At 49.8% G+C, this 26,043-nt stretch overlaps 9 protein-coding genes across 9 annotated transcripts; 4 read left to right on the plus strand and 5 right to left on the minus strand.

The window, feature by feature from the left end:
• Positions 1 to 86: 86 nt before the first annotated feature.
• Positions 87 to 1,226, minus strand: N7471_001101 (uncharacterized protein; the record flags this gene model as incomplete). The annotated part of the gene is made up of 1 exon (XM_057273822.1): positions 87 to 1,226. The coding sequence occupies one exon, from the start codon at positions 1,224 to 1,226 to the stop codon at positions 87 to 89; it is 1,140 nt and encodes a 379-aa protein (XP_057142001.1).
• Positions 1,227 to 1,236: 10 nt separating this feature from the next.
• Positions 1,237 to 2,061, minus strand: N7471_001102 (uncharacterized protein; the record flags this gene model as incomplete). Its single annotated transcript, XM_057273823.1, has 1 exon — positions 1,237 to 2,061. The coding sequence occupies one exon, from the start codon at positions 2,059 to 2,061 to the stop codon at positions 1,237 to 1,239; it is 825 nt and encodes a 274-aa protein (XP_057142002.1).
• Positions 2,062 to 4,035: 1,974 nt separating this feature from the next.
• On the minus strand, positions 4,036 to 5,945 carry N7471_001103 (cytochrome P450; the record flags this gene model as incomplete). Its single annotated transcript, XM_057273824.1, has 6 exons — positions 4,036 to 4,472; positions 4,585 to 5,196; positions 5,252 to 5,320; positions 5,385 to 5,487; positions 5,539 to 5,655; positions 5,721 to 5,945. The coding sequence occupies 6 exons, from the start codon at positions 5,943 to 5,945 to the stop codon at positions 4,036 to 4,038; spliced, it is 1,563 nt and encodes a 520-aa protein (XP_057142003.1).
• An 871-nt stretch (positions 5,946 to 6,816) lies between these two features.
• N7471_001104 (putative pyroglutamyl peptidase type I) lies at positions 6,817 to 7,680 on the plus strand (the record flags this gene model as incomplete). The annotated part of the gene is made up of 2 exons (XM_057273825.1): positions 6,817 to 6,930; positions 6,991 to 7,680. The coding sequence occupies 2 exons, from the start codon at positions 6,817 to 6,819 to the stop codon at positions 7,678 to 7,680; spliced, it is 804 nt and encodes a 267-aa protein (XP_057142004.1).
• Positions 7,681 to 8,122: 442 nt separating this feature from the next.
• N7471_001105 (MOSC domain-containing protein) lies at positions 8,123 to 9,268 on the plus strand (the record flags this gene model as incomplete). Its single annotated transcript, XM_057273826.1, has 1 exon — positions 8,123 to 9,268. One exon carries the CDS (start codon positions 8,123 to 8,125, stop codon positions 9,266 to 9,268), a length of 1,146 nt encoding a protein of 381 aa, XP_057142005.1.
• Positions 9,269 to 9,639: 371 nt separating this feature from the next.
• N7471_001106 (DNA-directed DNA polymerase POL5) lies at positions 9,640 to 12,990 on the minus strand (the record flags this gene model as incomplete). The annotated part of the gene is made up of 6 exons (XM_057273827.1): positions 9,640 to 10,539; positions 10,589 to 10,888; positions 10,943 to 11,751; positions 11,819 to 12,398; positions 12,465 to 12,839; positions 12,937 to 12,990. 6 exons carry the CDS (start codon positions 12,988 to 12,990, stop codon positions 9,640 to 9,642), a joined length of 3,018 nt encoding a protein of 1,005 aa, XP_057142006.1.
• A 5,165-nt stretch (positions 12,991 to 18,155) lies between these two features.
• Positions 18,156 to 19,998, plus strand: nimT (putative tyrosine protein phosphatase MIH1; the record flags this gene model as incomplete). The annotated part of the gene is made up of 4 exons (XM_057273828.1): positions 18,156 to 18,406; positions 18,475 to 18,542; positions 18,596 to 18,818; positions 18,885 to 19,998. The coding sequence occupies 4 exons, from the start codon at positions 18,156 to 18,158 to the stop codon at positions 19,996 to 19,998; spliced, it is 1,656 nt and encodes a 551-aa protein (XP_057142007.1).
• Positions 19,999 to 21,649: 1,651 nt separating this feature from the next.
• N7471_001108 (uncharacterized protein) lies at positions 21,650 to 23,162 on the plus strand (the record flags this gene model as incomplete). The annotated part of the gene is made up of 2 exons (XM_057273829.1): positions 21,650 to 21,759; positions 21,839 to 23,162. The coding sequence occupies 2 exons, from the start codon at positions 21,650 to 21,652 to the stop codon at positions 23,160 to 23,162; spliced, it is 1,434 nt and encodes a 477-aa protein (XP_057142008.1).
• Positions 23,163 to 24,019: 857 nt separating this feature from the next.
• N7471_001109 (CwfJ domain protein) lies at positions 24,020 to 25,966 on the minus strand (the record flags this gene model as incomplete). Its single annotated transcript, XM_057273830.1, has 2 exons — positions 25,782 to 25,966; positions 24,020 to 25,727 (listed from the first exon to the last, which is right to left on the minus strand). Exons 1-2 carry the CDS (start codon positions 25,793 to 25,795, stop codon positions 24,020 to 24,022), a joined length of 1,722 nt encoding a protein of 573 aa, XP_057142009.1. The 5' UTR covers positions 25,796 to 25,966.
• Between the last annotated feature and the right edge of the window lie 77 nt (positions 25,967 to 26,043).

Here is a 26,043-nt window from a genome sequence, read left to right on the forward strand (position 1 = left end):
ATGCAAAGGGGATAAAATCTCGCAAAGAAATCGACGCCACGATGAAACGGATACTTGGAAATTCGACAGCAAAAAAAGGCTGCAACTTAGTTGCGTGTGAATGGCATATTCAAGATTTGCCGGCGGATGCGCTCAGCATCAGAAAGGCCATCTTCTGACGCATTGTATGGCAAAGTACCCAGGGCTTTATCGTGTACTTGAGCCGGAGAAACCTGCATGGGAGAAGTATTGTCATCGGGTCCGACATATGAAGGGCCACCGCTCGAGAATGGATCAGACAGTGAAAGTGCTTGTCTAGTGACCCGCTTCGGGGCTTCGCGACGCTTGTGTCCTCCTTCGATCCGGAAGGGTGAGCCAAGGCGTTTAATGTTTTCACCCAGGTCTAACAATGGGTTCATGGGGGGTTTCAAAACAGGTGTAGTCTCCTCGGGTTCAATTGGGCCCGAGTTGAGGGACGAGGGCGGAGAGAAAAGTTGATCCATATCTCTGGGATTGACAGCGCTAGTAGTAGCTCCACGATTGCGAATGCGGATTCGACCATGGCCCATGTCTTGGAACTTATTGTCACGAACATAGTCCTCCAAGCGACGTTCAACTTCTTGATCGGAAGGATTCTTGTGCTCCCTAGATACGCTCGCGAATACATCGTCAGTATCGGGCAAAGACTGGTCGAAGTATGTGTTGCGTCGGGCACGATAACCCGGAACATGAACGGTCTCACGTCGAGCATTGGGATCATGGACCTGGCGATTTAATCCACCGGGGCCCCAAGTGCTGTACACGAATGGAGATCCCAAACGAGGAATGCTAGGGGCAGATTCGACACGAAGATGCTGACTAGGAGTCTTGGCCACTGGTGGCTCGACATGAGCAGACACGGGGTTGTTAAACCAGTCCGTAGTCGACGGCAAGTCTTGTGTAACCCGAGAAAGTGGAGTCGGCTCGGAGGAGGTGACAAGAGAAACGCCGAGGTCACGAGTAGTGTAGGCCGAGTTATCAGCAAAGTCTTTAACGCGGGTATCGGTAGGAGGGCCGAACATCTCGGTAACAGGCTCGGGAGTGCGAGACTGCATGATGCGCTGATAGTGGGGAGAAATTGAGAATTTGCGTCGACATAGCATCTTGAGGCGTCGTCGAGTCTTGGAGTCAGACTTGGGCCAGGCTGGTTGCAACTCTTCGTCCATGGCCTTGGGTGTAGAAATTTCAACAGGATCAACAGACTTCATCGAGACAGATTCAATAATGCGACTGCTCTTTTGCCCCCATGTCTTCTTGGCGCGTCGCGCAACACGCGAGGTGACTCCCAGAGAGGGGGATACTGCCAGGGGTCATCTTGAATGGGGTCATAGTAGGGTCTTGAAGGTAGATTTGATAGGTATTCCATAAGTGGGTATCCATCTCGCGGGTCCAGGACTTCTTGGACACTTTGACATTCGCCGACTGCTTCTGGGGTCGCGAAGGCGACTCAATCTCGGGTTCTTTGGACATCTCTAAAGGGAAGTACGAGTCAAACAGGTCGCTCTCGACACTAGTGAAACTTCCTACAGACGGTCGCGATGCGAACGTTTCAATGGATTCAATCGAAGAATTTGAGAGACTCGAGCAGGCCGAGTCTGGGCGCCTGATGTTGTTTGGGCCAGGCGTCTGGTCCCACGATGGCCATGGGTTGCCAGTGTCGCAGGTGTCAAAAGGCGTGCCGCGGATCTGCGCAGGTGGCGTCTTAAAATCCATTCGCACGCGAGGAGGCGCAAGATATCCCTCATCGTTGGCAAAATCACGAAATAAAGGCGCTTCGAAGTTGGTAGTCGATTGGGGCACTTCAATTGAAGGCAGAGGAACATCGGAGCCATGGAATTGGAACATATCCATGTCCATGCGAGCGCAAACATTGGTACCAGCGCGAGCCCGAACTCTGGGTAGACGGCCGCTGGAGATTGAGTGGCGAGGTGGAGGAGGCACATTCATAGAGGTACTAGGGCGCTCGGGAGTCTTAGGTTCATTGTCACCGAGGGAGAAGGTAAAGTTCTTCGGCAGAGTGCGCGAAAGTTGACGTTGAGCCATACTGGCGATCTTGCGGTCTTGCGAACCGCAGAATGTGGATCAATGCGACTTCTGGAAGGAAATTGAGGACGTGTCGGGGGAAGTTGAGAGAGTAGATGAGTTCGGCGCGGCTTCGAGTCGAAGCGCGCAGCGTCGCGTCAATGTCGTGAATCGTGAAGGGGAGAAAAAGGAAAAGATGCAAGAGCAATAGATGCAGGAGTAACGTGAAAATAGAAGGAAAAAAACCGAGGTCTCGGTGTGCGTGATGTGCTTCCTGAGGAATGCGGCAACTTGAAATCGGGGATCACCAGATCACATCTGCGGCTCCATCCCGTCCGAGTAGTAGGGAATGAAGGATTTCGTCATTACCCGGAAAAAAATAACACAAAAGAAAAGAATCTCCTCAAACGGAGAAAGGTGCGAGAAAATATCTCGCGATAATGGTGGAAAAGGGTTGGTAGAGAGAGAGAAGGAAGAAGAGGAAGAAGATGGGGGGTTTGGGCGTAGGGTGAGGCGGGAGGAGTACTTGGTACCTGTGTTCCCCGTGATGGACTGCCCACTGGACTTGGTACCCGGTACTTGTGGACTTTGGTTAACGGCCCACTGTGAAAATCTTATGCGTTGTTCACTAAAACTTCTTAACATGAAGTCTTTCAATTGATTCTAATTTCTTCCTTTTCTTTACAGAAGGATGTTTTGTTTAGATTTTCTTGAGTCTTTCCTATATAGAATGGCTGTGGACACATCTGGGCCTTGCTTGATGCATGCAACTGTGGACAAATAATTTGGCCGGGCTTTGGAGAGAACCACCTTGGGAGGTAAGGACACCTTGAGCAAGTAACCAGTGCTTTTTGCTCTAGCTTTGCTCTCGGCTTCGAAGGTACAAGGTAGGCTGTAAGCTGTAAGCTGTACTCTGTACTCTGTACCCTGTGTTGTACCTAGGCCTCATAAAAGAGGGGGCTGGTGTTTGGGATCAGGTACCATGTACGGAGTACTCCGTATGGTAGATCGGTTCTCCATCTTCAAGACATCGTCTCCAGCCGTTCACTCCATACCTGCAAGGGCTCGTACAGAACAGAACGGAGAACGGCCAGGCTGCGTATAGAAGTGCAGCTGATGGTCGTCTGCACTGATATTCTTCAGCTCATTTTTCTTTTTTTTAACTTCCAATCATGCTTGGAGTGGCTCGGGCCTCGGAAAGTAAAAGACCTTCTCTTTTTCCCTTTCAACGTGAATTGGTTTGTTGCGTTCAAAGAAACCCGGGAAAACCATATTGGTACGGGTACCTGGTGTACCGTAGATCAGCGGTCACATTTTCTCATTGTGCGGTCTGGATCTCTGGAGCCCTGGAGCCCGAGCTACCCAACGAGAGACAGGGCCAAAGGACCCATATAACCCCATTGGGACGGGGGTGGTGGAGGCGTTGCGGTTAGAGAAGCTTCACGTTCATCTTTCCCCACTGACGCCCGACGCGTCCAACACACGTGTTGAAAATTACGGTATACTTACTGTATACTTACCAGTCACGTGGTTTTCCAACATTTGAACCCTAAAAGGGGCCATCTACTTCCTTTATATCATTACTACGGAGTATATGTATAACTTACGCACCCTTGAACATTCTGCATTGAAACATGTGATTGTTGCTGAATCCTCTGATTCAGGGATCCATTCTCAACAGATTTAGTAACAAAGATCTCATCTCGCTTACAATGAATAGCCACAGTATACCCGCAGAACTGTGGGCCAGATGCCAATCAACTCCACTTTCGAACAGCCGAGTATTGCCTATCTACTTCGAAGACTTGGACTTGACCTTTTTCAATGACTCGATAATATTCCAGGGGCACTCAATAAAAAGTAAGAAAGTCCAGCTTGTGCCACACCTCATAAATAACATCATTTCCATATTGATTAAAACACACAAAACCTAGCGATATCCAATAGTTATGTATAGAACGACAGTGGGAAGAAGCCCCTACTTAGAGCCATCCACTACTCTCCTAGGAAACTTAGGTCAACATCCGACTCACGCGATCGGAACAGAACCTGAACTCGTGGGTCGGTGATAGACTCAACACCATTCTCAATGTTCGGAGGTCGACCGCCGCTCTGCAGTTTCCAATCGTACTTCAGGAGCAAATGAAGAAGCATAATTTTGGTTTCATTGGCAGCGAAGAACCGGCCAGGGCAGGCGTGAACACCATGGCCGAAGACGAAGTGCTCGCTTGTCGTCGCGACAAACTGATGCCTATGTTCGTTGCCGGGCTGCTTGCGTTTGTTGTAAAACCGGTAACCATCATAAGTGGCAGCATTAGGGTAGACACTGTCATCTTCCAATGTTTTCGTAGAAACAAACATGTTGGCGCCTTTGGGGATCACAGTCCCATCGGAGAGCACAATCTGCTTAAGGGCGAGGCGGTTCATGGAAGCTATTGTGGAGTGTCAACAAGTCATTCTTTCGCAAAAAGAGGTTTGAACGAATAAGCGTCGAATGAACATTCAAAGATATCGAAAGATATGGAAAGCATGCGGATAACTTACTCAATGAGAGTGGGTTAGTACGCTGCGATTCCTTCATCACACTGTCCATCAACTTCAACTTGAGCAAACTAGTCTTCTTCAGAACTTCATCCTCGGCAGCAACCGCACGAATCTCATCACGCAGCGGCTGGATGTACTCCGGATACGCCGCGAGGTCATACATGACGTTAGTTAACAAGTTCGACGTGGTATGAATGGCCGCCAGCGCCAATCCAACCTGAGCACAAGACTGGTCAAATGTCAGGTTATTCCGGGCTTCGGCGGTCTCGCGATACCAGTCCAAAGCGTCAGGTCCACGAGGTGGATCATCTGCAGGGAGTTTTCCCGCGCGAATCAACGCCCGCCTATCTATCTCGCGGCTGATTATGGAGCGAGCCATTTCCAAGTGCGTGCGTAGCTTTTGGGTAGAGGGCAAGAACCAGTGTACGACCGGATGGAGAATGGATGGCCATTCTCGTAGATCGCGCATAGCCATAAACGCATCGATGGCATAGTTCACGGAAACGTCGATCCACTCATCATCGTGGGAGATGGTCTCTCCAACAAATATCAGAGAAGACAGGCGGGCTACCATGTACGGGACCTTTTGCGCGAGGTGGTAGGGCTTCCATTCTGCCAAGAGAGGAGGCGTCAGTGAGAGGGTTGCAAATGGGGTGCTTTAGCATACCATCGGTGGGGGGCAAGGATTCCTTCAATATCGAACTTGACTCCTTTGAGAGCCGAAGTGAAATGGACCCTGTTCAAATGTAAAAGGTAAGTCAATTCTGTCTCTCAGGTGAGATATATCAAAACATGCATACCAAGAGCCTGGGTCAAACTGGTCCGCACAATCTCCACGGTAGCTTTTAAAGCAGTGCCATTATGAAATGGTTCAAACCCAGCAATTCGATTCTCAAAAAATGTCTACTAGCAAGTTAGCCATGGTCACGAATTATTTCCGGTTTCATAACCTGCCTTTTTGATGGAGTCATCAAAACTCAGATCTGGGTTGTTCTTGATTTCATCGACAAACTTCGGGTGCAATACAACTATCGGGCTTGTGGCTCCGATGATCTGGAAGACATTGACTCCCTACAAAGGCCTGTTAGTATATTTGAGGGTATATGATGCTGTCATCTATTCCTGTTAAGACTCACCTTTGCAAAGCCTTCAGCAATTAGCCCACGACATGACCGAGTAAAGCGTTGCCGGGCCTTTTTGTTGGTAAAATCCCCCCACGTCTTCCCAACCAAAGGAATGTCTCTATGGGGAATCTCGTTTGCTATGTCTGCCCAAACACTTGTTATGAACACCGCCACTAGGGCGATGCACACACTCTGTACAACATAGGGACTGTTGAGCAATTCAGTGATGACTGCCATAGTAAATGTCAAGACTGAAAAGGGGGAAAAGGGAGGACAATAGAAGCGACACCCCAGGTTTCTACAACATAAGACCTGATATTCTCCGAGGACTTTCTCATTTATAATAGTTCCCGAGCCATCAGCCAGTCAGGGAAAGTCCATTTTTCTCCCAACCGACCTTGGACTAGATATTCAGACCAGGGGGGCCCACATAAGTATCAAATGCTGCCAAGTTGAACCGAAGCGAGCCAAAGCCAAGCAACGTTGGAAAGCGACAGGTCCAATAAAATCTACAACACTGACCAACTATTTTCACCAGAACGTCAAAGCTCCAAAAAAAAGGTATTCTTGGCCCACATCGATGTATAGTTACCTAGCCTAAATGCGAGAACGAGAGCCAAATTAAGCGATCCTTACCCGAACAGGCAATTCTTGAATGGGGTCTCTATTCCGTCTGGATCCACTTGCATATGCAGATGTTTTCCAATCTATAAGCGTGCCAATGATAATAGAAGGCTTGCAAAACCTGCAAGTTGAACGGTAGAATCGTTAGAGTGGAAACCAGCTCTGTACTCCGTGGTACAAGAATAAGAAAGTCTCGGTAACCCAGCACTAGAAGAGAAATCTCTTTTGGAGATCGGACAAGCAACACTAACAAAGATCTAACGAAGATCTAACAAGCTAATGAGCTAATGACCTACAACATATGATAAGCCTAAAACATGAAGTCCTAACTGGCTGCCACTGATATAGCTTAACGGAATTAGGCTAGTAGAATCCATGGGTTGCATTTCGCCAAGACCCCGCATTCATCTCAGTGTCTTCCAAGGTTAAACTTCCCCGCTTCAAAGTCGTCTTCTTCTCAACTTTCACATCGAGAACCGTGAATATGGGTGACTCCGGCACCGCTGCTCCGTATATACTCCCCACCCCTGTCGGCAACAGCCCGCCACAGCCCTCGGCCTCGCTTAAAGAGATATCCGTCCTGATAACAGGCTTTGGTGTAAGTGATCTGCACTTCGGATGCTGCTCGTATCCGACCCGAAACTAACAGTGTAACCAGCCCTTCAAGACCAACCTCGTGAATGCGTCATACCTGATCGCTTCATCTCTTCCATCGTCTTTTCTTTTCCCGTCGCCTAAGGACCATGACTCGGACCCGCGTCGAGTCTCACTCCATGTGCATCCCACTCCAATTCCAGTAGCATATTCCACTGTTCGAGAGGCTCTTCCTTTAATTCTGGAGGAGTTTGCTGCCTCTCATGGTGGTCGCAGACCTGATCTCATTATTCATATCGGCATCGCAGCTCCGCGGCAATATTACTCCGTCGAAAGTTTGGCTCACCGAGATGACTATAACATCACCGATGTCGATGGTCGCCCCGGCTATGTGGACGGCGAGAAGCGATGGAAAGGGTTGGGTTTGCCGCCGATTCTGACCCCAGGTCGTGCTACAGATGATCCCTCCTCTGCTTCGCCTTACCAACCCGACGACCAGTTCCTGGAGACGTGGCGCTCGTTTGCTCCCGAGTCGGATCTCCGGATTTCCAAGGACGCGGGTCACTACCTGTGTGACTTCATTTTCTACACCAGCCTGTCCTTGGCCCAATTACAGGGCCAGGACCGCAATGTCCTGTTTCTCCATGTCCCTGGGGCGTCTGAGGATGCGAATATTGAGCAAGGCCGGGTTGTCACACTCGCCCTAATTAAGGCAATGGTCGCGTGTTGGTTTGATAAGAAGCATTCGACATAACCAGATTGCAGCATCGCAGTCCCTTTTGTCTTTGACATATACCCCTTCAGGGGTCTACCTAGGTGCATGTTGTTGGTTGTTTTTAAAAGCCAGTATTTGGCTTCAACGGTTGCTTTTCCTGGACTTACATGCATTATCAGTTCCTTGCCATCTCGTTTATTGCATATTTACGCGCGCACGGTGTTTGCGGGCGGCATTCCCCAGATACAATGTGTCTAATTTAGTTCTATCATACCTAAGGCAGCTACCATATATGAATAATAGGATAAGGCCATATCAACAGAACACTATAATAACAAACTGAAGGTACCACATCTCCCTGACCTAAGCACCTCACAAAATGCTGTAACATCATATGAAAGGCGGCACCCCTTGGCAAAAACAGACTTGTCACCTCGGTAGCCTGTATAACCCTAACACCCTCCCAAACCAAACAGCAAGCATGCTCCAGTCGCACAACATGGCGTCGGCGGTAATATTAGGCCTCATACTCCTAATTCCAATTATCCTGATTCTTCGCTTCACAGGATGGCCCAAATCAGTCCAATCGCCAACCAAACTTCGCCTATGGCGCCAGCGCCCCAAACAATCCAGCGAGATCGTCTCGTTGCGCATGTACCCCATAAAATCCTGCCGAGGCCTAGAAGTCCAATCAACAGTCCTAAAACAGCACGGTCTTGACCTCGACCGCCGCTGGATGCTCATCGACGCATCCTCAAATACTTTCCTAACAATCCGCCAAATCCCCGACATGACTTGCATCCGCACCGCCCTAAGTGCTGACGGCGACGAGTTGGTCGTGAGTATCCCAAAACCTGGACCCAATGAACCTACCCAAGATCAAGACCAAGCGCATCAATTCCACACAATCCGGATCCCTTCCCATCCATCCCCACAATGGCTAGCGAAAAATACAAATATGGGCCCCGTCCACATCTGGGGCACGGAGACAGACGGGTACAGGTACAGCGATGAAATCAACGCCCCTTTCTCCGCCTTCCTGCGCTGCGACGTCGCCCTCGTCTACAAGGGCCCGACCCCGCGCGTACTGAAGGGTAACGGTGCCCCCCGCCGTCTAGGCCGCGTCCAGACGACTGGATTTCCAGACGTGCATCCGGTACTGATTGCGTCGGAGTCTTCGCTAGCAGAGCTCAATGTTCGTCTGGGAAGGGTGGGCATGGACCCGATTACTGTCGAGCGGTTCCGTCCGAATATCGTTGTTCGCGGCGGGGCGCCGTGGAGTGAGGATACGTGGAAGTTGGTTCGCATTACTGGTCGGAAGGCTGGCGGTGTTCTTGGTGATTCTGCTGGTGATGGCAAGGCTGTTATTCAGTCTCCGCTTGATCTGGATATTGTGGCTCGCTGTGCGCGCTGCCAGGTGCCTAATGTTGATCCAGATACCGCGCTCAAGCATAAGAAGCAGCCGTGGGATACGCTTGTTTCGTACCGTAGGGTTGATGAGGGGATGAAGTACAAGCCTTGTTTCGGGATGTTGAGTGCGCCGCGTAATGAGGGGGCTATTGAGGTTGGCATGAAGTTGGAGGTTTTGGAGGAGACGACTGAGCATCGATACATTACTGGTTCCTAGGGGAGTTTTTTATGATTCGTTGTGATCTGAGGTAGCATGTAGAAATAGAATAGGGCATTGTAAGTTCAAAAGTTGAAATGGCAAAACATGACATATTTTTAATCCCCCCGGTCTTCGTGATATATCTTGGAGTATATCCATGGGCACATCTTTTCTAGGCTTGGTAATGGATGTCCTTTTATTTGAATACGACTCTCCAAGCTGATGTTTAGTTGATACATATATTCGACGATAGATCCTGATATAAACATCGGGGAGGTAGTGATTTGATGGTGGACCACATAGAACCCCTGAATAAACATGATAATGACATTGACATTGAAAACTAGGGACAGATAATACTCGCAATCTCTATACAAAAGAACCCAACCTCACTTCAACTGTTTGCTCGCAGAGACACACCAGTTATTCCACTCTGAAAAGAATGACGGCTGCACATGACACTTAGTGCTCATGAGCTGATCCTTGCGAGTGGCAGCGTAAACATCCACAACGCCCGCAATAGCATCCTTATCATGCGCAACAAGCACTTTAGTAACAAGCAAACTAGCCTGGCTGCAAGCATTCGCATGACCCATAGGTCCACTGTGGCTAGCCTCCTTATGAACAGACCGGAGCAGCTCCCAGAGCGCCTCCGCCTGCGCATCGTCCTCGATCTTCGGGAGCGAATTGCCCTTGCACACCTTCGTATACTCGCGCAGCACTCCGTTGGCCTTGGTGGCGATCTGCTTCACGCTGGTCCGGCGAGATAGTCGGAGCAACGGCAGGAGGATATCTAGCGCGAGCGGGCGGGTGTGGCTCTTCTTCACGAAAATCTCTAGCAGGTCCAGGACGCGGTTCTTGAAGTTCACCATGTTCTCGCGTGCGTCTTTCTTGTCTTTGCGGTGGGAGGTTTCTTGGCGACGCGCGCGGAATACTTGCACCAATTTGTCGTCTAGCTCGTCCATCTCGTCGTCGTTCATGTCGGCGTCCGAGTCGGACTCGTCTTCGTCTGCGCGGTGTGTGCCGAGAGCTGCGGCTAGTTTTGCTTCGAAGGCGGCGACTTCCTTTGCGTCTTCTTCGTTGTCTTCTTCTTCTTCTTCTTCCTCCTCGTCGTCGTCAGAGTCGGAGCCGGAGCCGCCGGCTTCGATGACCTCGACATCGCTGTCGAGCTCATCCTCGTCGACATCCATCATCTCGTCATCGTCACCTTCTCCTTCTTCCTCGCCTTCATCGTCTTGCTCTTCGAACATCTCTTGCTGTCCAGCGAGACTCTCCTTGGCCTCCAGAATCTGGGTCTAGTTAGAAAATGTATGTTTGACAGAAGTTGAGGCTACATACCGAGGTCAAAGATTCCAATCCATTCTCGGTGATCTGGTTAGCAAATGCGCCAAAGACCTGCTCACTCATACGACGGAACAGCTGCGATTGCTTGGATGCGAAACTGAGAAGGATCTCAACCAACGCATCCGAGGCGTCGCCGGCGTCTTCCGTCTTGGTTTCCTTGTCACCCAGGAACTTGGTATAACAGAACTCCAGCTCATCAAGCATGGATACCGCGTCTGCGTCTCCGTTGTACACCTGCATGATAGTCATAGAGTAAAGCAGCTTGAATGCGGCCATGCCCTTCTCCTTCTTCTCCTATGTCATAGTCAGTATAAGTGGTCAAAAGGCCTACGAGGGGAGAAATCATACCCTGCTGGACAACTTCTTCAGAGATTTGAAAGCAGCCTTCACGGATTCCGACAGCTTCTCATCGATAGCGATGATGAACTTGCCGAATTCGCCAGACTTGGCTGCATCGCGAATTTGCTTCACCACGGCATACGGGAGTGTAGCGGCGAACTTTTGGTTGGAAATAAGGCTGTTCAAGCAGGAGTTGATTCGATTGCGCAGGAGTTCTTGTGTCGCCGATGAGAGAGGAGGCTCAGGGGCAGTGGAGCCCTTGCCGGCATCCATGAAGTACGCAAAGCGCACGAAGATGGACAGAATCTGCTCAAGGCTCGCTTGGAGGTCTTCGGCATCGTCTTCGCTGGCAGAAGCCTTGGAGCGTACAATTGTCAAAAGGAGACCAGCGACGAATTGACGGTTGGATGCGGCGGTTTTCTCCTCGGTTGTGCCGGGATTTTGAATAAGTCGTTCGAAGAATGGGACAATCTCTTCCAATGCCTCGTGGTTGGCTTCGGCAACAATCTTCTCGACCGTCTTGGTCTTTGTAGCCTGGTCGAAGTTCAGCGTGCCGCTGGTTCCCATCAAGCCACGGATGGCCGCCGCTGCGAATTCAGGCTCCTTGGAGACACGGGCCTGAATTGCCTTGGCCACCTTAACGGCCATTCGGTGCAAGTACCGGTCCTCCACGGCGAGCTGGTTCGTCAAGCATCGCATAAGATTCTTGGTGAAAATCTGAGAGGCCTGCTGTGACCCGCCATCGTTGAGAATTCTGTTGAAAAGAAGGAAGCCCCAGTATTTACGCTCGTCCGAGGACACAGCAGCAAACAATCCATCTGTAAAGAGTTTTTTTGTCAGTTCCATTTGTTCCACGTATAATTGCACCGCTGGATAGGTACTCACTGTCCACAACCTCAGTCCAGAAATCAGCGAAGGTCATACGAGATTTCTTCGACTTGTCCTTCGCCTCAACACTGGTACGGGACAGAACCGCATCCCAGGCGAAGTGAAGCTTGTTGTTCCAGACACCAGAGGACTTCGCAGTGTTCACCTTAGTCTCGCCTTCGCTGGGCGCAGCACCCGATTCCTTCATGATCTTCGACATGCTGCTGCGCTCCTTCGTGTCCAGGGGATCGTCATGCTTCCAGACCTTGCTCGGGAAGGTGGCATTGGGGAACATATCCTTCGCCGCCAACCAGATAGCAACACCCTCGGGCGACCGGGCGAGGTCGCGCACGCAGAGCTGTTCCAGCGCAGACTGGATGTACTTGGGTTCCATCTTGCGCGCGGCCAGGTCATAGACACACTGGTAGATAATCCATCCACACTCTTCGCGGATCCATGGCTTCTTCTGTGCGAGCTCGAAGACAAGATCGACGACCTGGGTCCATTGCTCGAAGGGCACGGTGGGCTGGAATAGAACGGAGGATTTAATGATCGCTTCAGCGCCGAAAAGACGGCCAAAAAGGTGGTCGCGTTGTTCCTATATGAAACGAAAGAATATCCAAATTAGCGCATGCGACGTTTTAAATCATGTGTGGCCACCAACCTGTCCCGACTCACTGCCGTAGGAACTCGACTGAGACTCCCAGAGGTTCAGAGCATCGGAGAAGCCGAAGCGCGATGTCTCTCTCGGCGTTGAGAAGACCTGACTCAGAATCTCTGTCAAGGCAATTGAGAATCCGATTCGAGCAGCTTTGCGGCTACTGCAGAGACCGCGGAAGAGTCTTGACAGCACCTTCTGGATCTGTTCATCGGCAGGGTTCTGGTCCGGAGTAAATTGCGACACTAGGGCTTGGGCAGCCTTGAGTCGGATGTCATCCTTTTCGCTAGCAAGATCCTCGTAAAGTTCCACCAGCTTCACGTCGACATTGTGAGGTTCGCGGCGGCGCTTCTTTGAACCGGCGAAGGGGGGGGCCCATTGCTGAGTCCGGGGGTTTTTTGAGATGGCGGATAGGTGCGAGGTTCAATTAACGATCGAATTATCCGCTCTGAGGCCTTGACAATGGAGATCTGCAAACCAAAGGCACGTTTAACACTCCTTGCGGCCGTTCCAGTTGCTTAGAAAAATTCATGCTTTAGCCTATTTAGGACTAGTGTGTACCGATAAGCCGATAAGAATTTTGATGCTCCAACCTTGGAAGAGACCGGGGTTGAACGGGCAAACGACCTCTTTAAACGTGCATATTTACTAAAGTCTTTAAAAGGATATCTAGAACTCATGATTTATTGAGCATGTTAGGAAACCAAGAGTGGTGGTGCGAAGGTATGTAGAAAGGTTCTAGGGTATATATAGATTGTACCATCTGACCCATTCTCAGCAAGACCAACATCTGCTCACAGCATCCTGGAGGAAGATTCAAAACCACCAATTCAAATGCTACCTCCCCAGCCTACGATCCTAGCCAAGTAAAAAAAACCAGCCCCCAAAGCCACAAGACCTAGACTGTCTCCAAGTATACGGAGTACTCCGTAGCTCAAACGTACTTTGTAGCCCCTGGAAGCCGCAGCAAAGATACCTCAAAAACCACGCAACAGATCGGGCATGGCAACATGCAACCAGCGTTTCAATAGACAAAATAGCATGATGTATTCGAAGCTGTCAGAGAAACCGGGATCAAAAAGAAGTCCGGACTGATTCAGGGGTAATGACGAATCCCAAAAACGAGATCACCAAAGTTCCAGGCCATCAACCTCAAACCAGCCCAGACGCAGAACTATCGTGTTGTCAAAGGCAACCGGGAAACCAGCACCCATTTATACAATCGCATGTCGCCGAGGAAAACCCGCTAATTGCGCTGGATCCGAGCTTCAGGATCCGGGCTCCGCTTGAGCTGATTTCGCGGATGCACCGACCCGCCTCGGGCTGATCTGTATACGAGTATACCGGACAAAGCGACAGTATTGGTAGGTCGGGTCGATAGGGAAAGCAGGAACCATGCATCAAACTATCAATTTGGCTTGGGCGAGGCCATTTGACATCTGACAGGATCAATATTATGGAGTGGGGAGAAAATTACCTCTGTATCAGAATTGATGTGTTGGAATGGATGGGGGATCGTCTGCCGTGGATCTGCATGGTTTAAGTAGTTTTTAGTTTTAGGTAGTCGTCGTGCTAGTAACATGTGGAATGGATTTCGTGGGAATTGCGCAGGTGGTTTTGATGTAGGCGGATGGATCTCGGAGTGATAATATATGGAGTCCGGCGTCTTGGTGGGCCTGGGAGTCCTGGCAACCGTTGTGATAGATGGAGAGTCGGGTGTCAGATTTTGCGTTTTTTTTCAGGGGCTTCGTGGGTTGCCTGATTATGCAACTGCCACCATATTATACGGCTTTGTGTGATGGCGTTGTGAGACTTGGGAGGTTGTACAGAGGTTCGAAGTGGAATTTGGTTGGAATTTGGTTGAGTACTGGGATTGGGGAGTGCACACGGTGTTTAAGTAAAGACGGGCTTGGCTATGGGTTTAGCATAAGGTGGTCTGGACACAGTTTAAAAAAAAGAATATACTATATTGATCAAAAGAGGGTATTCTGTGCTACGAAAGAAAGTCTGGACCGGTAGAATGTGGTTGTAGAATATACCAGTCCAGTGGCGTCTAAGTAGGCCTCTCGATCTATCACGCTGGGCGGGTGCATTTGACAGAGATATGGACCGCAATCGGAGCTGTGTGATATGGGGAGTCACCAGCTTCCAAATAGGGAGTAGGGCATCGCTAAGAAGTGATAGCACCGAGAGAGGGGAGCTGACAGGCACGAAGCCGATGAGGCGGCGCATAAATGGCCGGGGGGTGCCAATAGCGGCGCAGATCGGGGTCTCCGAGCCGTGAGAATAATAATTTGACAAATATAGAAAAGACCAAGGGAAATATAGGGTAAGGGTATTTCAAGTACTGACGGAGCGTATAATACCAAAATACAGATCAAATCCTCGTTGAGAGAGGTCGGAAATCTTGATCTGGGAAGTTTCTCTTTGATGTCATGTGCGATCACGGGACAACGCATTAGTTTCGTGGAAGCTGGTTTGCTTTGTTTACTTGAAGCTCCACGCGCCATCAACAATCAACAAGATCGTGACATCACAAGAAGAGGGGAAAAAACTTGGAACACAGAGGGGGAAAAGGCCTAGACAACCCTAACCATGCAGGTCTATCTGGCAAGGACACGAGCTGAAATGTGATGAACCCCGCAGCGACGAAGCAGTCGGCTGGAGAGCTGACATGACTGGCCCCATCGCACATGGCGTTGTGATGCAATTGACCGGTCACATAATCGGGGTCCTCTCCGACCCCACCTTAGCTGCGACTCTGCAGCCGTGGCGCAGACTTAAATCGGAGCAATTGGGCTGATACAGTCAGCATATGAGAGTTTCGCATCTGCAAGCGCCTGGAAAGAGGATGCTTTCTGATTCGTGAATATCTGTTCCAGTGTTATGGTCAACACATCAAAACAACGACGCGACCCCGAGGCACCTCCCACCCTTGGAAGGTTTCAAGACTGAGTCTTTAACTTCCAAGATTAATAATGAGTATTATTAGGACATCAGGTTTGCAAATGTGCACGGAGCACAGATTGATGTTCCGTACCTAGGTAGATATGACGTAGAATCACGGGCCAATAGAATCCTCCGAACGCGTCGTGAAGTTGCACACCGCATCGTCTGCCACGGGGGGAGAGGTGTGTAACAATGCCTTTGAGATATGCATATACAACATACAACATAGAGGGCAGCCAATTGTAAATATTGATAGGACCGGGGGTTGATGCATCTCGGATTGATCGGATATACCAGGATGACCCAGTGAGGCTTGAGGTTCCCGTGTTTCACGAAATGGTCTAGAATAGCACACCGTGGGGTGCAGTAGTGAATACTGAGCCGAGTGTCCACTATGAGTGGATGACTATAGCCGGCTCCAGCGACGACTCCAGTTTCATATAACATGCTTTGTACAAAGTACACAGCCGACGGTGGCGAATCTGAGATCTTGCTGTACGGAGTAAATATCGCATCTGATAGCCCGAATGGGACCCGACTGAGATCTGTGATAAACTTGTTTAAGGTGTTGACGAACCATGGTCTGCACAGTTGGGTTGTCACGTCAATCGCATAAATCTTGACCCATTGTCCTTACTGCCGTTAGTAGTAGCCCTAGCTCTGGAGCAATTCAGATGCAATTGCTCTCGGAATTGCTCTGGTTGTCAGGTTGTAAAAAAAAAGTGCACTGAAGGCCATCAGACGGGAAGGTTTCAATAGAACTACCCTTAGGCAATGAATGTATATTGAAGTCAAACATCCTACCAAGGGGGATGGAAGGGATGCGCGACATTGGAGGTCATCGCGAACCCTTGATCAACAAGAATGCCGGTACAAGTAAGGGCAGCACGGGTATGTATGAGCAGAGCATTATAGCGTCTTCAATGTCAAGGAAGAGGAAGAATGAGATAATCTACCATTCCTTACTCGATACTACGTTGTACGTTAATTGAACTGAAATTTAGTGCGATATACCGCAATGTTCTCCATACTCCGTACGGAGTACAACATACAACATAGAGAGATTCCAATCTCAGATCGGCTCTTGATATCACCTAATAGGGCCAAGATAGTGCGAACTCTTTTTTGTTATTTTCGGAGATGACGAGATCTTGAGATTCCACGCCCGCTCCGACGTGGCCAATCAATACCTCGGTAAGATGATCACAGGGCTTCTTATCGGGCTAGTTTGAGTCGATCGAGCACTATATTGCACTATAATTGTGTGAATGGATCCAGTTTGCAAGTCGGGGTATTTCTTACAATTGAAGCATATCGTGACGTTGGAGTCAAATAAAAAAGAAGCCGTTCAATCGAAGCGCCCTTACTTCCCATCACTTGCTTCCTATCACTTGCAGAAGCTTTAAATTTTTTTTTCTCCCGAGAACAGAAAAAGTGGATATTTTGTATGAGACTCGATCTCTTTGGCTCCGTTTTTTTTTTCAGCTCACCTGTGGTTCATTTGGTGACGGGCACGGGAAAGAAAAAGTTTTTTGGTGGATACTAGTACTATTCTGCGTAAGAACCAAGGATTATGGAAAGGAAATTTAAGTATACGGTAAGTAATAGAGAGACAATCCTCCTTCCATAGAGCAGGGGAGACAAAGCTAAACCCAAGACATTATAGGGTGAGTAGCTATACTCCGTACATACATAGGTACTCGGTAGTAAGAAAATGGATGAGCTGTGATAGGCGCTGGGTTGCTGCGGCAAGGGAGCCCCGGGCAACCAGACCAAAAAGTATTTGGCCCCTAGCCAGAGCATGGGGACCGTCTATCCTTTACTCTCTATGGTTACTACCATTGCATACCTAGTCTTTTTTTTCCCCAGTTTGAAATATATATATATTTTATTCCTTTTTTGGTTAACTTGGCATATTACCATACAGGTTTATAAGGAACTAGCTGTTTTAGATTCCCCATACCTTTATTACTACCATATTACTGCCAGATTACTCCCAGATTACTTCCAGATTACGTCTATTACGTCGATTACGTCGATTACCTCTAATACCCATCCCAAATCTAACAATCTAAACCTTTTTTTTAATATTAAAAATTCCCGGTTACAGGAAAATCGGAGCAGTATTACTCAATACTTGTACATTCGGAGATCCTCCCCACCTGCGTTGCCCATTGCAACAAGCCCATCCCTTCAGCTTCACGACTTCTTTCTTCAAACCGCTTTGTTCCTACTTTTTCTCTTCTTCTTAACTACTCTCGACATCCTCACTCGACATTGTGAGAATCAATTTTGTTATTCAGTTCATTCGCCGAACACATATCATATCATATTGTTGGACCTTCCCCTCAGTCCTGCAGCACCCACGAGCTGCCCCCGACCCCTCCAATCACGACCGACATATTCACCATATTCACCCCCCAAAAACCTCCGATATCTTGCCATGGACCAATAAATCCTGTGTCTTCACAAATTACAACTCTCGCCGTTGGTGGTTAGGGTCTGGGACCTGGGTTTTTTTTTTCCGGACTGGTTGTCACGGCGATCGTGGGGACCCATAACGTCGAAATTGCAAACGTGGAGACGTGCGTTGAGACTTTTTTTTTGAACCTCAGTTTGTAGGACCTAGTACTGGATAGACATCTGTGGCTAGGGCCTGATTTGATTGCCTTTGTTCCATCTGTTCCGGTTGCTTTCCCAGAAAACTGTACAACGTCGGCTTTTTGGTCCAGTTGCAATCCGTCGGCCATGGAGCACTCTTCGCCTCTCGCTGCCATGCAGCCTCCATCAGTCATGTTCGGCCATTGCTTTCATTCAGAAGCACCGACTTCTTATCCCCTGGGTTCAATGTCCGGGTTTGGTGGGAACCCGTTCAATTTCAAAGAATTGTCGATGAAGAAGTCTAGTTCGGACTACTTTAACATGAAACCCATTCGAGGTTCTTCCCCCACAGCAAGCTTGGCTGCTGATCTTTCTCAGAACTTCCATATTGATCAAAGGTATGTGGAGCTTCTTCCATGGTTTCATGAGGTTCAAAGGAACAAATCCCGGCTAACTCTATATTTAGTCCCCAATTAGCCACCCCACGGCGGTCTTTGTTCACAGCTAGTATGCTCGGTCAAGCCAATGGACGTGGTAAGCAATGACCCAGAATGACATGGCGGAGTAATTACTGATACGTTATATAGATGATGTGATGACCACCCCACCCCTCCCATCATCTTCACCAGCTCCGGCTATGGACGTTATGGAAATGTCTCCACTGCCTCACAAGCCTGCATTTTTTGTCACTGCCGAGATCGAGATACAGTCTCCCACCCCTGGGGGCAGTCCTATGGAATCACCAATGGTGTCTCCGCTACCAAGCCCTCTCCAAGCGTCTCCAATGGAGTCTCCTCTATGCCCACCTGAGTAAGTGCACGTGATATTCAGCCAGCCACCAAATCAGTTCCGCTAACATGAATTTCTATCTGACAGGAGAAAGCGGCCCACTTTCCTGCGTCCTAGTCTGGCCAGGAGTAAGGCTCACTCTTTCCAGCTTGGACTGCCCCGGCCTGCGCCGGAGAGCAAAGCACCGCCTTTCCGATTTGGAACTGGAGCCAAGACATCTCTTAGCACCTCCACTTCTTTGGAAGATATGTTCGGGGATTCGCCTCCCCATGAGCGTCCAATCTCTCGCAACAATTCTTCCACTCACCTGGCGCTGCCCCGTATGCGGCCATCACTCCACCATGCCCGTAGCACCGGCTCGCCTGCCCCCAGTTCAATCCGCAAACCATCTCATCCTTTGATGCGTCCTCGCAAGCAATGCCGGCGATCATTGAGCATGTTTGAGAACCCAGCAGATGTTATTGCCGATAAAGAGGCCAAGGTAGCGACAAATACACCCGTCCAGTCCATTAGTGACATTTCGAGTCCGCCCAGCATGAAGCTGCCTCACTTCATCCCTGAGGATCGCGCGGACTCTCTACCTCGCATCGACAAAAGCACTCTTCTGGAACTCATGAACGGCAAGTTCAATGACCAGTTCGACAACATTCTCATTATCGACTGCCGCTTCGAGTACGAGTATGAGGGTGGCCACATCACTGGCGCATTGAACTATAACGACAAGGAACGTCTCGCCGGTGAACTCTTTAGTGTCCCCCAGGCTCGCACTGCGCTTATCTTGCACTGCGAGTACTCTGCCCACCGGGCTCCCATCATGGCCAAGTACCTGCGTCACCATGATCGCGCCATCAATGTTGATACTTACCCTAACCTGTCATACCCCGATATGTACATTCTGGATGGTGGATACAGCTCATTCTTCGCTGAACACCGCTCTTTCTGTTTCCCTCAGAACTATGTCGAAATGAGTGCCAAGGAGCACGAATTCGCTTGCGAGCGTGGACTTGGCAAGGTCAAGCAGCGCTCCAAGCTGAACCGCGCCCAGACTTTTGCTTTTGGTGAACAATCACCCCAAATGGAAGACAGCCCAACTGGTCGTTGCCGACTTGGCGACAACGAGCGAAACCGCTATCTAAGCTCTCCTTTTTCTCAAAGCCCCGTCCCTGCCCGGACTCCCGGCCGCCGGATGCTTTCCTACTAAATCGACTAGTAGCTTTCCTTTTTTGGTGCATTGCATTTTTTTTTCTTGCATATGTGTTTTTTCTCGTCTTGTCCTTGGAGCGTGGTGTTTGGCTGATGCATTCCAAGATGCTTTATGGCGGCTTTTTCTTTTCTTTTCACCCTCAACTTCTCTCGACCATCTCAGTCCTGCTGAGGTCTGATTTGTGTTGGCGTGCTGGATCACCTGCGCTATTTACCTTTTCCCTCATCTCTTTGATACCTGCTATCAGTATCGTCCTCTCTTTCGCTGGCCCTGTTTACCTCATGGGTTCCTGCTTTTCCAATATTTCCTTTGCGTGGCATTCCGCCGCATCTCTCTATGACCATTGCCCCGGATCTTCCTGGGTAATCGACTCTCATGACCCATTCGAATCTGAGTGTTCCATTTCATATGTCTATTTACGACCTCGCAACTTCGAACCCGAAAATGCGCACGAAAACGCGGCCTATCATCGCCAGATTTCCATTTTCTCATACCTCTTCCGTGGGTCCTTTTTCCCGCGAAAACAATACCCCCAACGACGATTTTCATCGAACATTGTGCCGACACTTTGCCATCTCCTTTTCTCTCCGAACATTCTTTTGACACCATTATCGCCCTTTAATCCATTATTTGGTCCTTCTCTGTACAGACTTTTTACTGTGGATGAATCGTCATTCCACGCTGTACCAAATCTGCGTCTCGATGCTCAACAGTCTCTTTACTGGCTGAATTCTTCAGGAGCATTTGTATTTCAATGCATTGTTCGATAATATCCCCCTTTGAACCGTGTCATTGGGGTAGTGCGGAGGATCTTGAGGATGTAATATTGCATCGAGAGTGGACCTTTACAGCTGTACATAACGAGAATTGTCTGTGTATTACAGGCAATTTCTCTCTGGATGTGTTTCCTGAGCTTTTAATGGTCTGGAAAGGGTAATCGGAGGAGACAACCAGTTTACAAATGTTTGATTTCCCTTTGTGAGAATGAAAAAAAAAATATTCAAAATACCTTCAAGTTCTCTTAAAAAAAATTAAACTGATCGACAGAGTCCGTTAATGAGGATTGTCGTTTCAAGTCCTTTTGGTGAATGTGATAGGCGGAAAGCGGGGGGAACTATGGGGTTGTGCCTCCCTGTCAAACCTCCTCGCTCGAACTCTTAGTGTTTCAGCAATTTCACTCTCTCCCTCTTCAAGGCTCTTCTCCAGTGCAAAGCGCCCATTTGGCCGTTTCCATCGTTTGGAGACCCTGCGCCTCATCGTTCAGTCGTTCCTTGGATCCCTCTCTAGGGTCTCACTCCACAGTCTTTATTCGTCAGTGTTCTATTTTGGTAACTTGCTGCCTGTTCGATCCACCATCTTGAACTAGCATCTATTTACTACATACGGACGTCTTCGCTCATTGATATTTAATTTACGGTGTGACTTCGCATCTACTCTATTATCGCAACACTCGGACGCGCGCCCCCTCTCGCTACCTCCGAACCCGGCACGATTGTACATCTCACTCATTCGCGCTACAGTTCACACTGGACTGCGTCTAGTTTCAATCAGATTGGTTCGGAGAATCTGGCCCAAGGCTGTTCCTCAGTCATTGGCAATCGAATGATTCCATTTCTATCGCCTTGCGCACCCGCTATTCATTTCCAAGATGAGTCCAGCAAATATTACACTATGGGCCCGAGACACCGCGAGTGATCTCGAGTCGGTTCCAAACACCTTTTCTAGCTGGGACACATGTATGGCTAAATCGTACTGCAAGTGAGTTCCTTCTGAGGGATGTGCGCCCTCCCTTCCCATTTGCGCATGGTCTGGCATGATACTAATTAATTGGCGCAAGGTGGCCGGTCATCGTTGGTATCATCATCGGTTCGGTGGTTCTACTCGCCGTGTTAGGTTGCATCGTCAATTGTCTCTGTTGCGGCTATCAATGCTGCAAGTGCTGCTGTAGCTGTTGCTGTCCGTCAGGCAGGCGCAGGAACAAAACGCCTAAACACTTTGATGACCCTCCGTTCCACCAGCCTCCACCACCAGCTGCAAATCCGGTCTATCAATCGCCACCAGCCCCACCTTCATATCGGGGCGCGCAACAGAGAGCGCCCTCGTTCCGCGGCGGGCAGCAGACTGCGCATTTCGACGCGCCTAAGTCTCCGGCCGCTCATGTCAATGAAGACGCCCTGCCTGAGATGCCTACCTGGGCCGGTGCCGTTGACAAGCATGTTGAAGACCCGAATCATCACGACGACGTCGAAATGGAGCCATTGAATCCCCCGGACCGAAAGCAGGGTGCCGGTACACCTGGTGCCGCTTACTCTGACTATTCACCCAACCCAACCATGGGCGCGGCCGCGGCGGGATACAGAGGATTTGGGCCTACCGATCCGCGTGCACGTCGGTCTCCCGGCCCGGGAGCAGCATTGAATCCCGTTCAAGACCCCTATGGCCGAAGTTCGCCAGGCATGCCTTCCCCTGGGGGAGCCATTGATCCTTATGCGAGAAGATCCCCGGGCCCGGCGGCACTCAGTGCTGCCCAGGATCCATACGGACGACGTTCCCCCGGCCCAGCAGCAGCGCTGGCTGCCACTCACGATCCGTACGGGCGGCGCTCGCCTGGTATGTCACACCAAGCCCCAGCACCTGGCTATAGCGCCGCAGCCCATGATCCCTACGGTCCGCGCTCTCCGGGCCTGACATCGCCTGTCGGCGCACCAGTCCACAACCCTTACGACCAGCAACAATACCAAGACTCGTACGACGACCACTCCTACGGCGCAGGCAATGGCTACCACGCCGTGACCGCACCCTCCCCTGTCGCTGCATACAAGCCGCACACCAATTACAGCCCCGTGCCAATGGCTTTCTCCCCGTCCTCGGAGATGGACCATTCCGCAGCCGCGGCCCCAACACCAGGTTTCCAGCGCCAGCCATCTTTCGGCTCTAGCCAGTATCCCCCAACATACACCTCCCAGCCTCCATACCGCGGCTTCTCTCCCGGTGCTCCTTCTTCGCCCCCTCCTGCTTTCCCGGCTCCTTCGCCTTCAGAGTACACTACCTATAACCCCCACGCCAACACCACCCCCATTCCCGAGTCCGGCAACACCAGACCTCCGAGTCTGTTGCAGAGCGGTAAAAAGCCTACCGTCAATGCTTCTAGCAACTTTTGAGTATGACCCTCGTCGATCGAGGCGGTTTCATGAACAGAACGTTTCTTTTTCTTTCTCTCTCACGTTTTTCTTTTGATACCATTCTCAGGCTGTATTTGGTCTTCTTTCTTCTTACATACTTACGTACCATGATCCCGGGCTAAATTTGGGCTTGAGATTAAAGAGTTTTCCTTTTCTTTCATCATTTCCTTCACTTGGACTCTTTTGCATCGACTAGTTCGATACTCTTGTATGGCAGCCTTTTTGGGACAATTTGCACTTTAGCCTAGCAGAAAATGACCCACCCTTTGACTCATTTTGGTGGAATTGATGATACTCCGAGCTTTGAGAAGTTCTACGTAGTTGATTGGGATATGCTGGGTTTGCACTATGTAGACGTGGTAGGTGAAAGTAACAACAACAACGTATGGCCACTTGACTGGCCTCGCACTGGAACCTATGGATCAGGCGTTGATTCTTGAGGGGATCGTGATCTGGGCCTAGGACTGTTAGGCTGCGATTGGCCGCGCAGGCATCTTGGCACATCGAGCATCCGAGCATAGCCCAACAGGTTTGGCACCGCTAGAATCTTTGTTGGGGGCATTATCAAGAGATATTTCTTGATGTTTTGCATTTCTAACCGGAGCAGCCTGGGAAGACGCGTTAATATGAGGATCTCTTACATGCGTTCCGCGCGGAATCTGTAAGATTTCCGAATTTTGGCTTCAGTTTTGAACTCATTTGTCACATTTCATCGTACTGTACACGAAGAGGAAGCTTTCTAAAGATGCTCCCCGTCGAAAGACTCCTTGATCACCATATCACACATTTGTCATGCGTGAACCTGGGAAAGAAGAAGAAATTTGCTGATCTCAAATTCACTCCTCAATCTCCATTGCGAAATCATGTTTCTTAAAAGCCTCCTTGAAAGCCTCCGCATCCTTCGCCTCCTCGTCGTCCGTCTGCACACAATCTCTCCAGTTAATACGCTCATCTAGATAGAGCACCTTACCCATAACTCGACGACCAAACTGCAGATCAAACCGGTTCTCCGGCAGGATTTTCATAATGATAACATTCTCTTCTCCAGATTCAGTCTTCCAAACGCCTTTGTGCTCAGGTGAAGACCAATTATCGGCTTCGGCTTCGGCTTCACTGCTGGGCGCAGGCGTCCAAATAAAGACTCGGAAATAATCAATCATATGGTGATTGTGGATTTCGTCCGGGTTTGGCACGGTCTTGAACGTCGAATATTCCAGGTTCGAGGCTTCCTTCTTGAATGCCATTTCCACAAGCCGAGAGCGGATCTTCTCCACTGGCATCGGCAGGAATTGCCAATGTGTGTGGATACCGTTCGAGCGGCTGACTTCCCATGTGACAGCACCCAGCTTGCCTCCTGATCGCTCGTTCAACATTTGGTGCAGGGATTCACGATACCGTTGCATCTCGGCGAAGGTCGAGGCTCGGATGGCCGGGTCGAAGATTAGGTCGACGGTCGGGCTGTGTTCGAAGGGGATGATGAGCATATGGCCCGGGAAGCCCAGGGAAGGGTAGAAGTTGGTTGTGGGTAAAGGTCCTTTGGCGGTGGTGACGTAGCTGTCATTGCCGATTGAGGTGATGAGATGGGTGGCGATGTTGGGGTTCGAGAGGCAGAAGAAACAATTCTCTGGGCCTGGCGGAGGGGCGCGTTCTTTGTGTCGGCGCTGGTGTCCCGGATCTCTATCTTTCTCGGAGGGGGCGTATCGCTGGTATGATTCGTTTTGGCTTGGGAGAATTTTGCGCTTGCTTTGCGCCGCCGACCAAGGGCAGATGGTGGAGCCTGTGGGGATGATGTTTGGGAAAGGTGCTGTTGGGTCCAAGGTAAAGGCATAAATAGCATTCTTCGTCGAGCCGAAAGTAGGCAACGAGATAAACCGAGTGAGTTGGTAGACATCCTGACCCTCCTCCGTTGGCATGTGGAAGAAGGGTTCACGCTCGAAGAAAGCACCGTCTGACCGAGAAAAGTGATACCGGGGCTTCAGGGTTGCGCAGACATCAGCAATGCATTGTAATTCAGATGGCACAGTCTCCTTATCCCCAGAGACCTCGCAGCTAGATCCTAGACGGACATCCTTCGGCCATTGATTGGTGATAAGAATGTCTGTTTTGTGAATCCCAAAGAGTGCACGAGCATCGGATTCACTGTATGTCGGCTGGAACTTGCCGCTAGCATTGCTCTCGGGTTTGGATCTACCCTCTGCCTCTCCCATGGTTCCACCGAGAGCGACAATACGGATACCATCTTTTGTCTTCAGGGTTCCTCGCTTTCCCAGGAAGAACAAATTGGGGCACACTTCATCAGTAGCTTCAATCTTTTCGACCACTTGAGGGGGAAGTGGTCGGTTACCAAGGGTGAAGTAGGTTGGGCATGCCACGGTGATGTTCCCCTGTATCAAGGCGGTAATATCTTCGAGCTCGTCTTCAGTCGAGCCATCACCGAAGAGGTCGCCAAGAATGATCGCAAAGGAGAAATCTTGTTTTGACTGCAGCTTGGCTAGCTTGGTGAACACGGGCTGTATCTGACCGTTCAAGCTGCCAATGACAATACTACATATGGATTGGGTTAGTGACTGTAATACATGCAGACCTGAACATACATACCATTTGGGAGCCATTTTTGGGTCTGTCTTGAGGGTAGGTTGAGTTGGTACAGGAAAGGGTTGAAAAAGACCGGTGGAAAGTTGATAAAAAGATGGTGGAAAATAGGAAACAGGAAGACGGGAGACCCCGAAAAGGATGGAATTTTTTTTCAAACACCCAACTGTCCAAAGATGCTACCAGAGATCAACTACATGCGACTAGATGCAGGATAGAACATCTCGGGTTCTCGAAAGCAGGAGCTTGGGCCATCTTATCAGCACGT

Source organism: Penicillium samsonianum (genome assembly GCF_028829775.1).
Source record: "Penicillium samsonianum strain IBT 33392 chromosome Unknown utg000001l_segment0_segment0, whole genome shotgun sequence".
NCBI classification, from domain to species: Eukaryota; Fungi; Ascomycota; class Eurotiomycetes; order Eurotiales; family Aspergillaceae; genus Penicillium; species Penicillium samsonianum.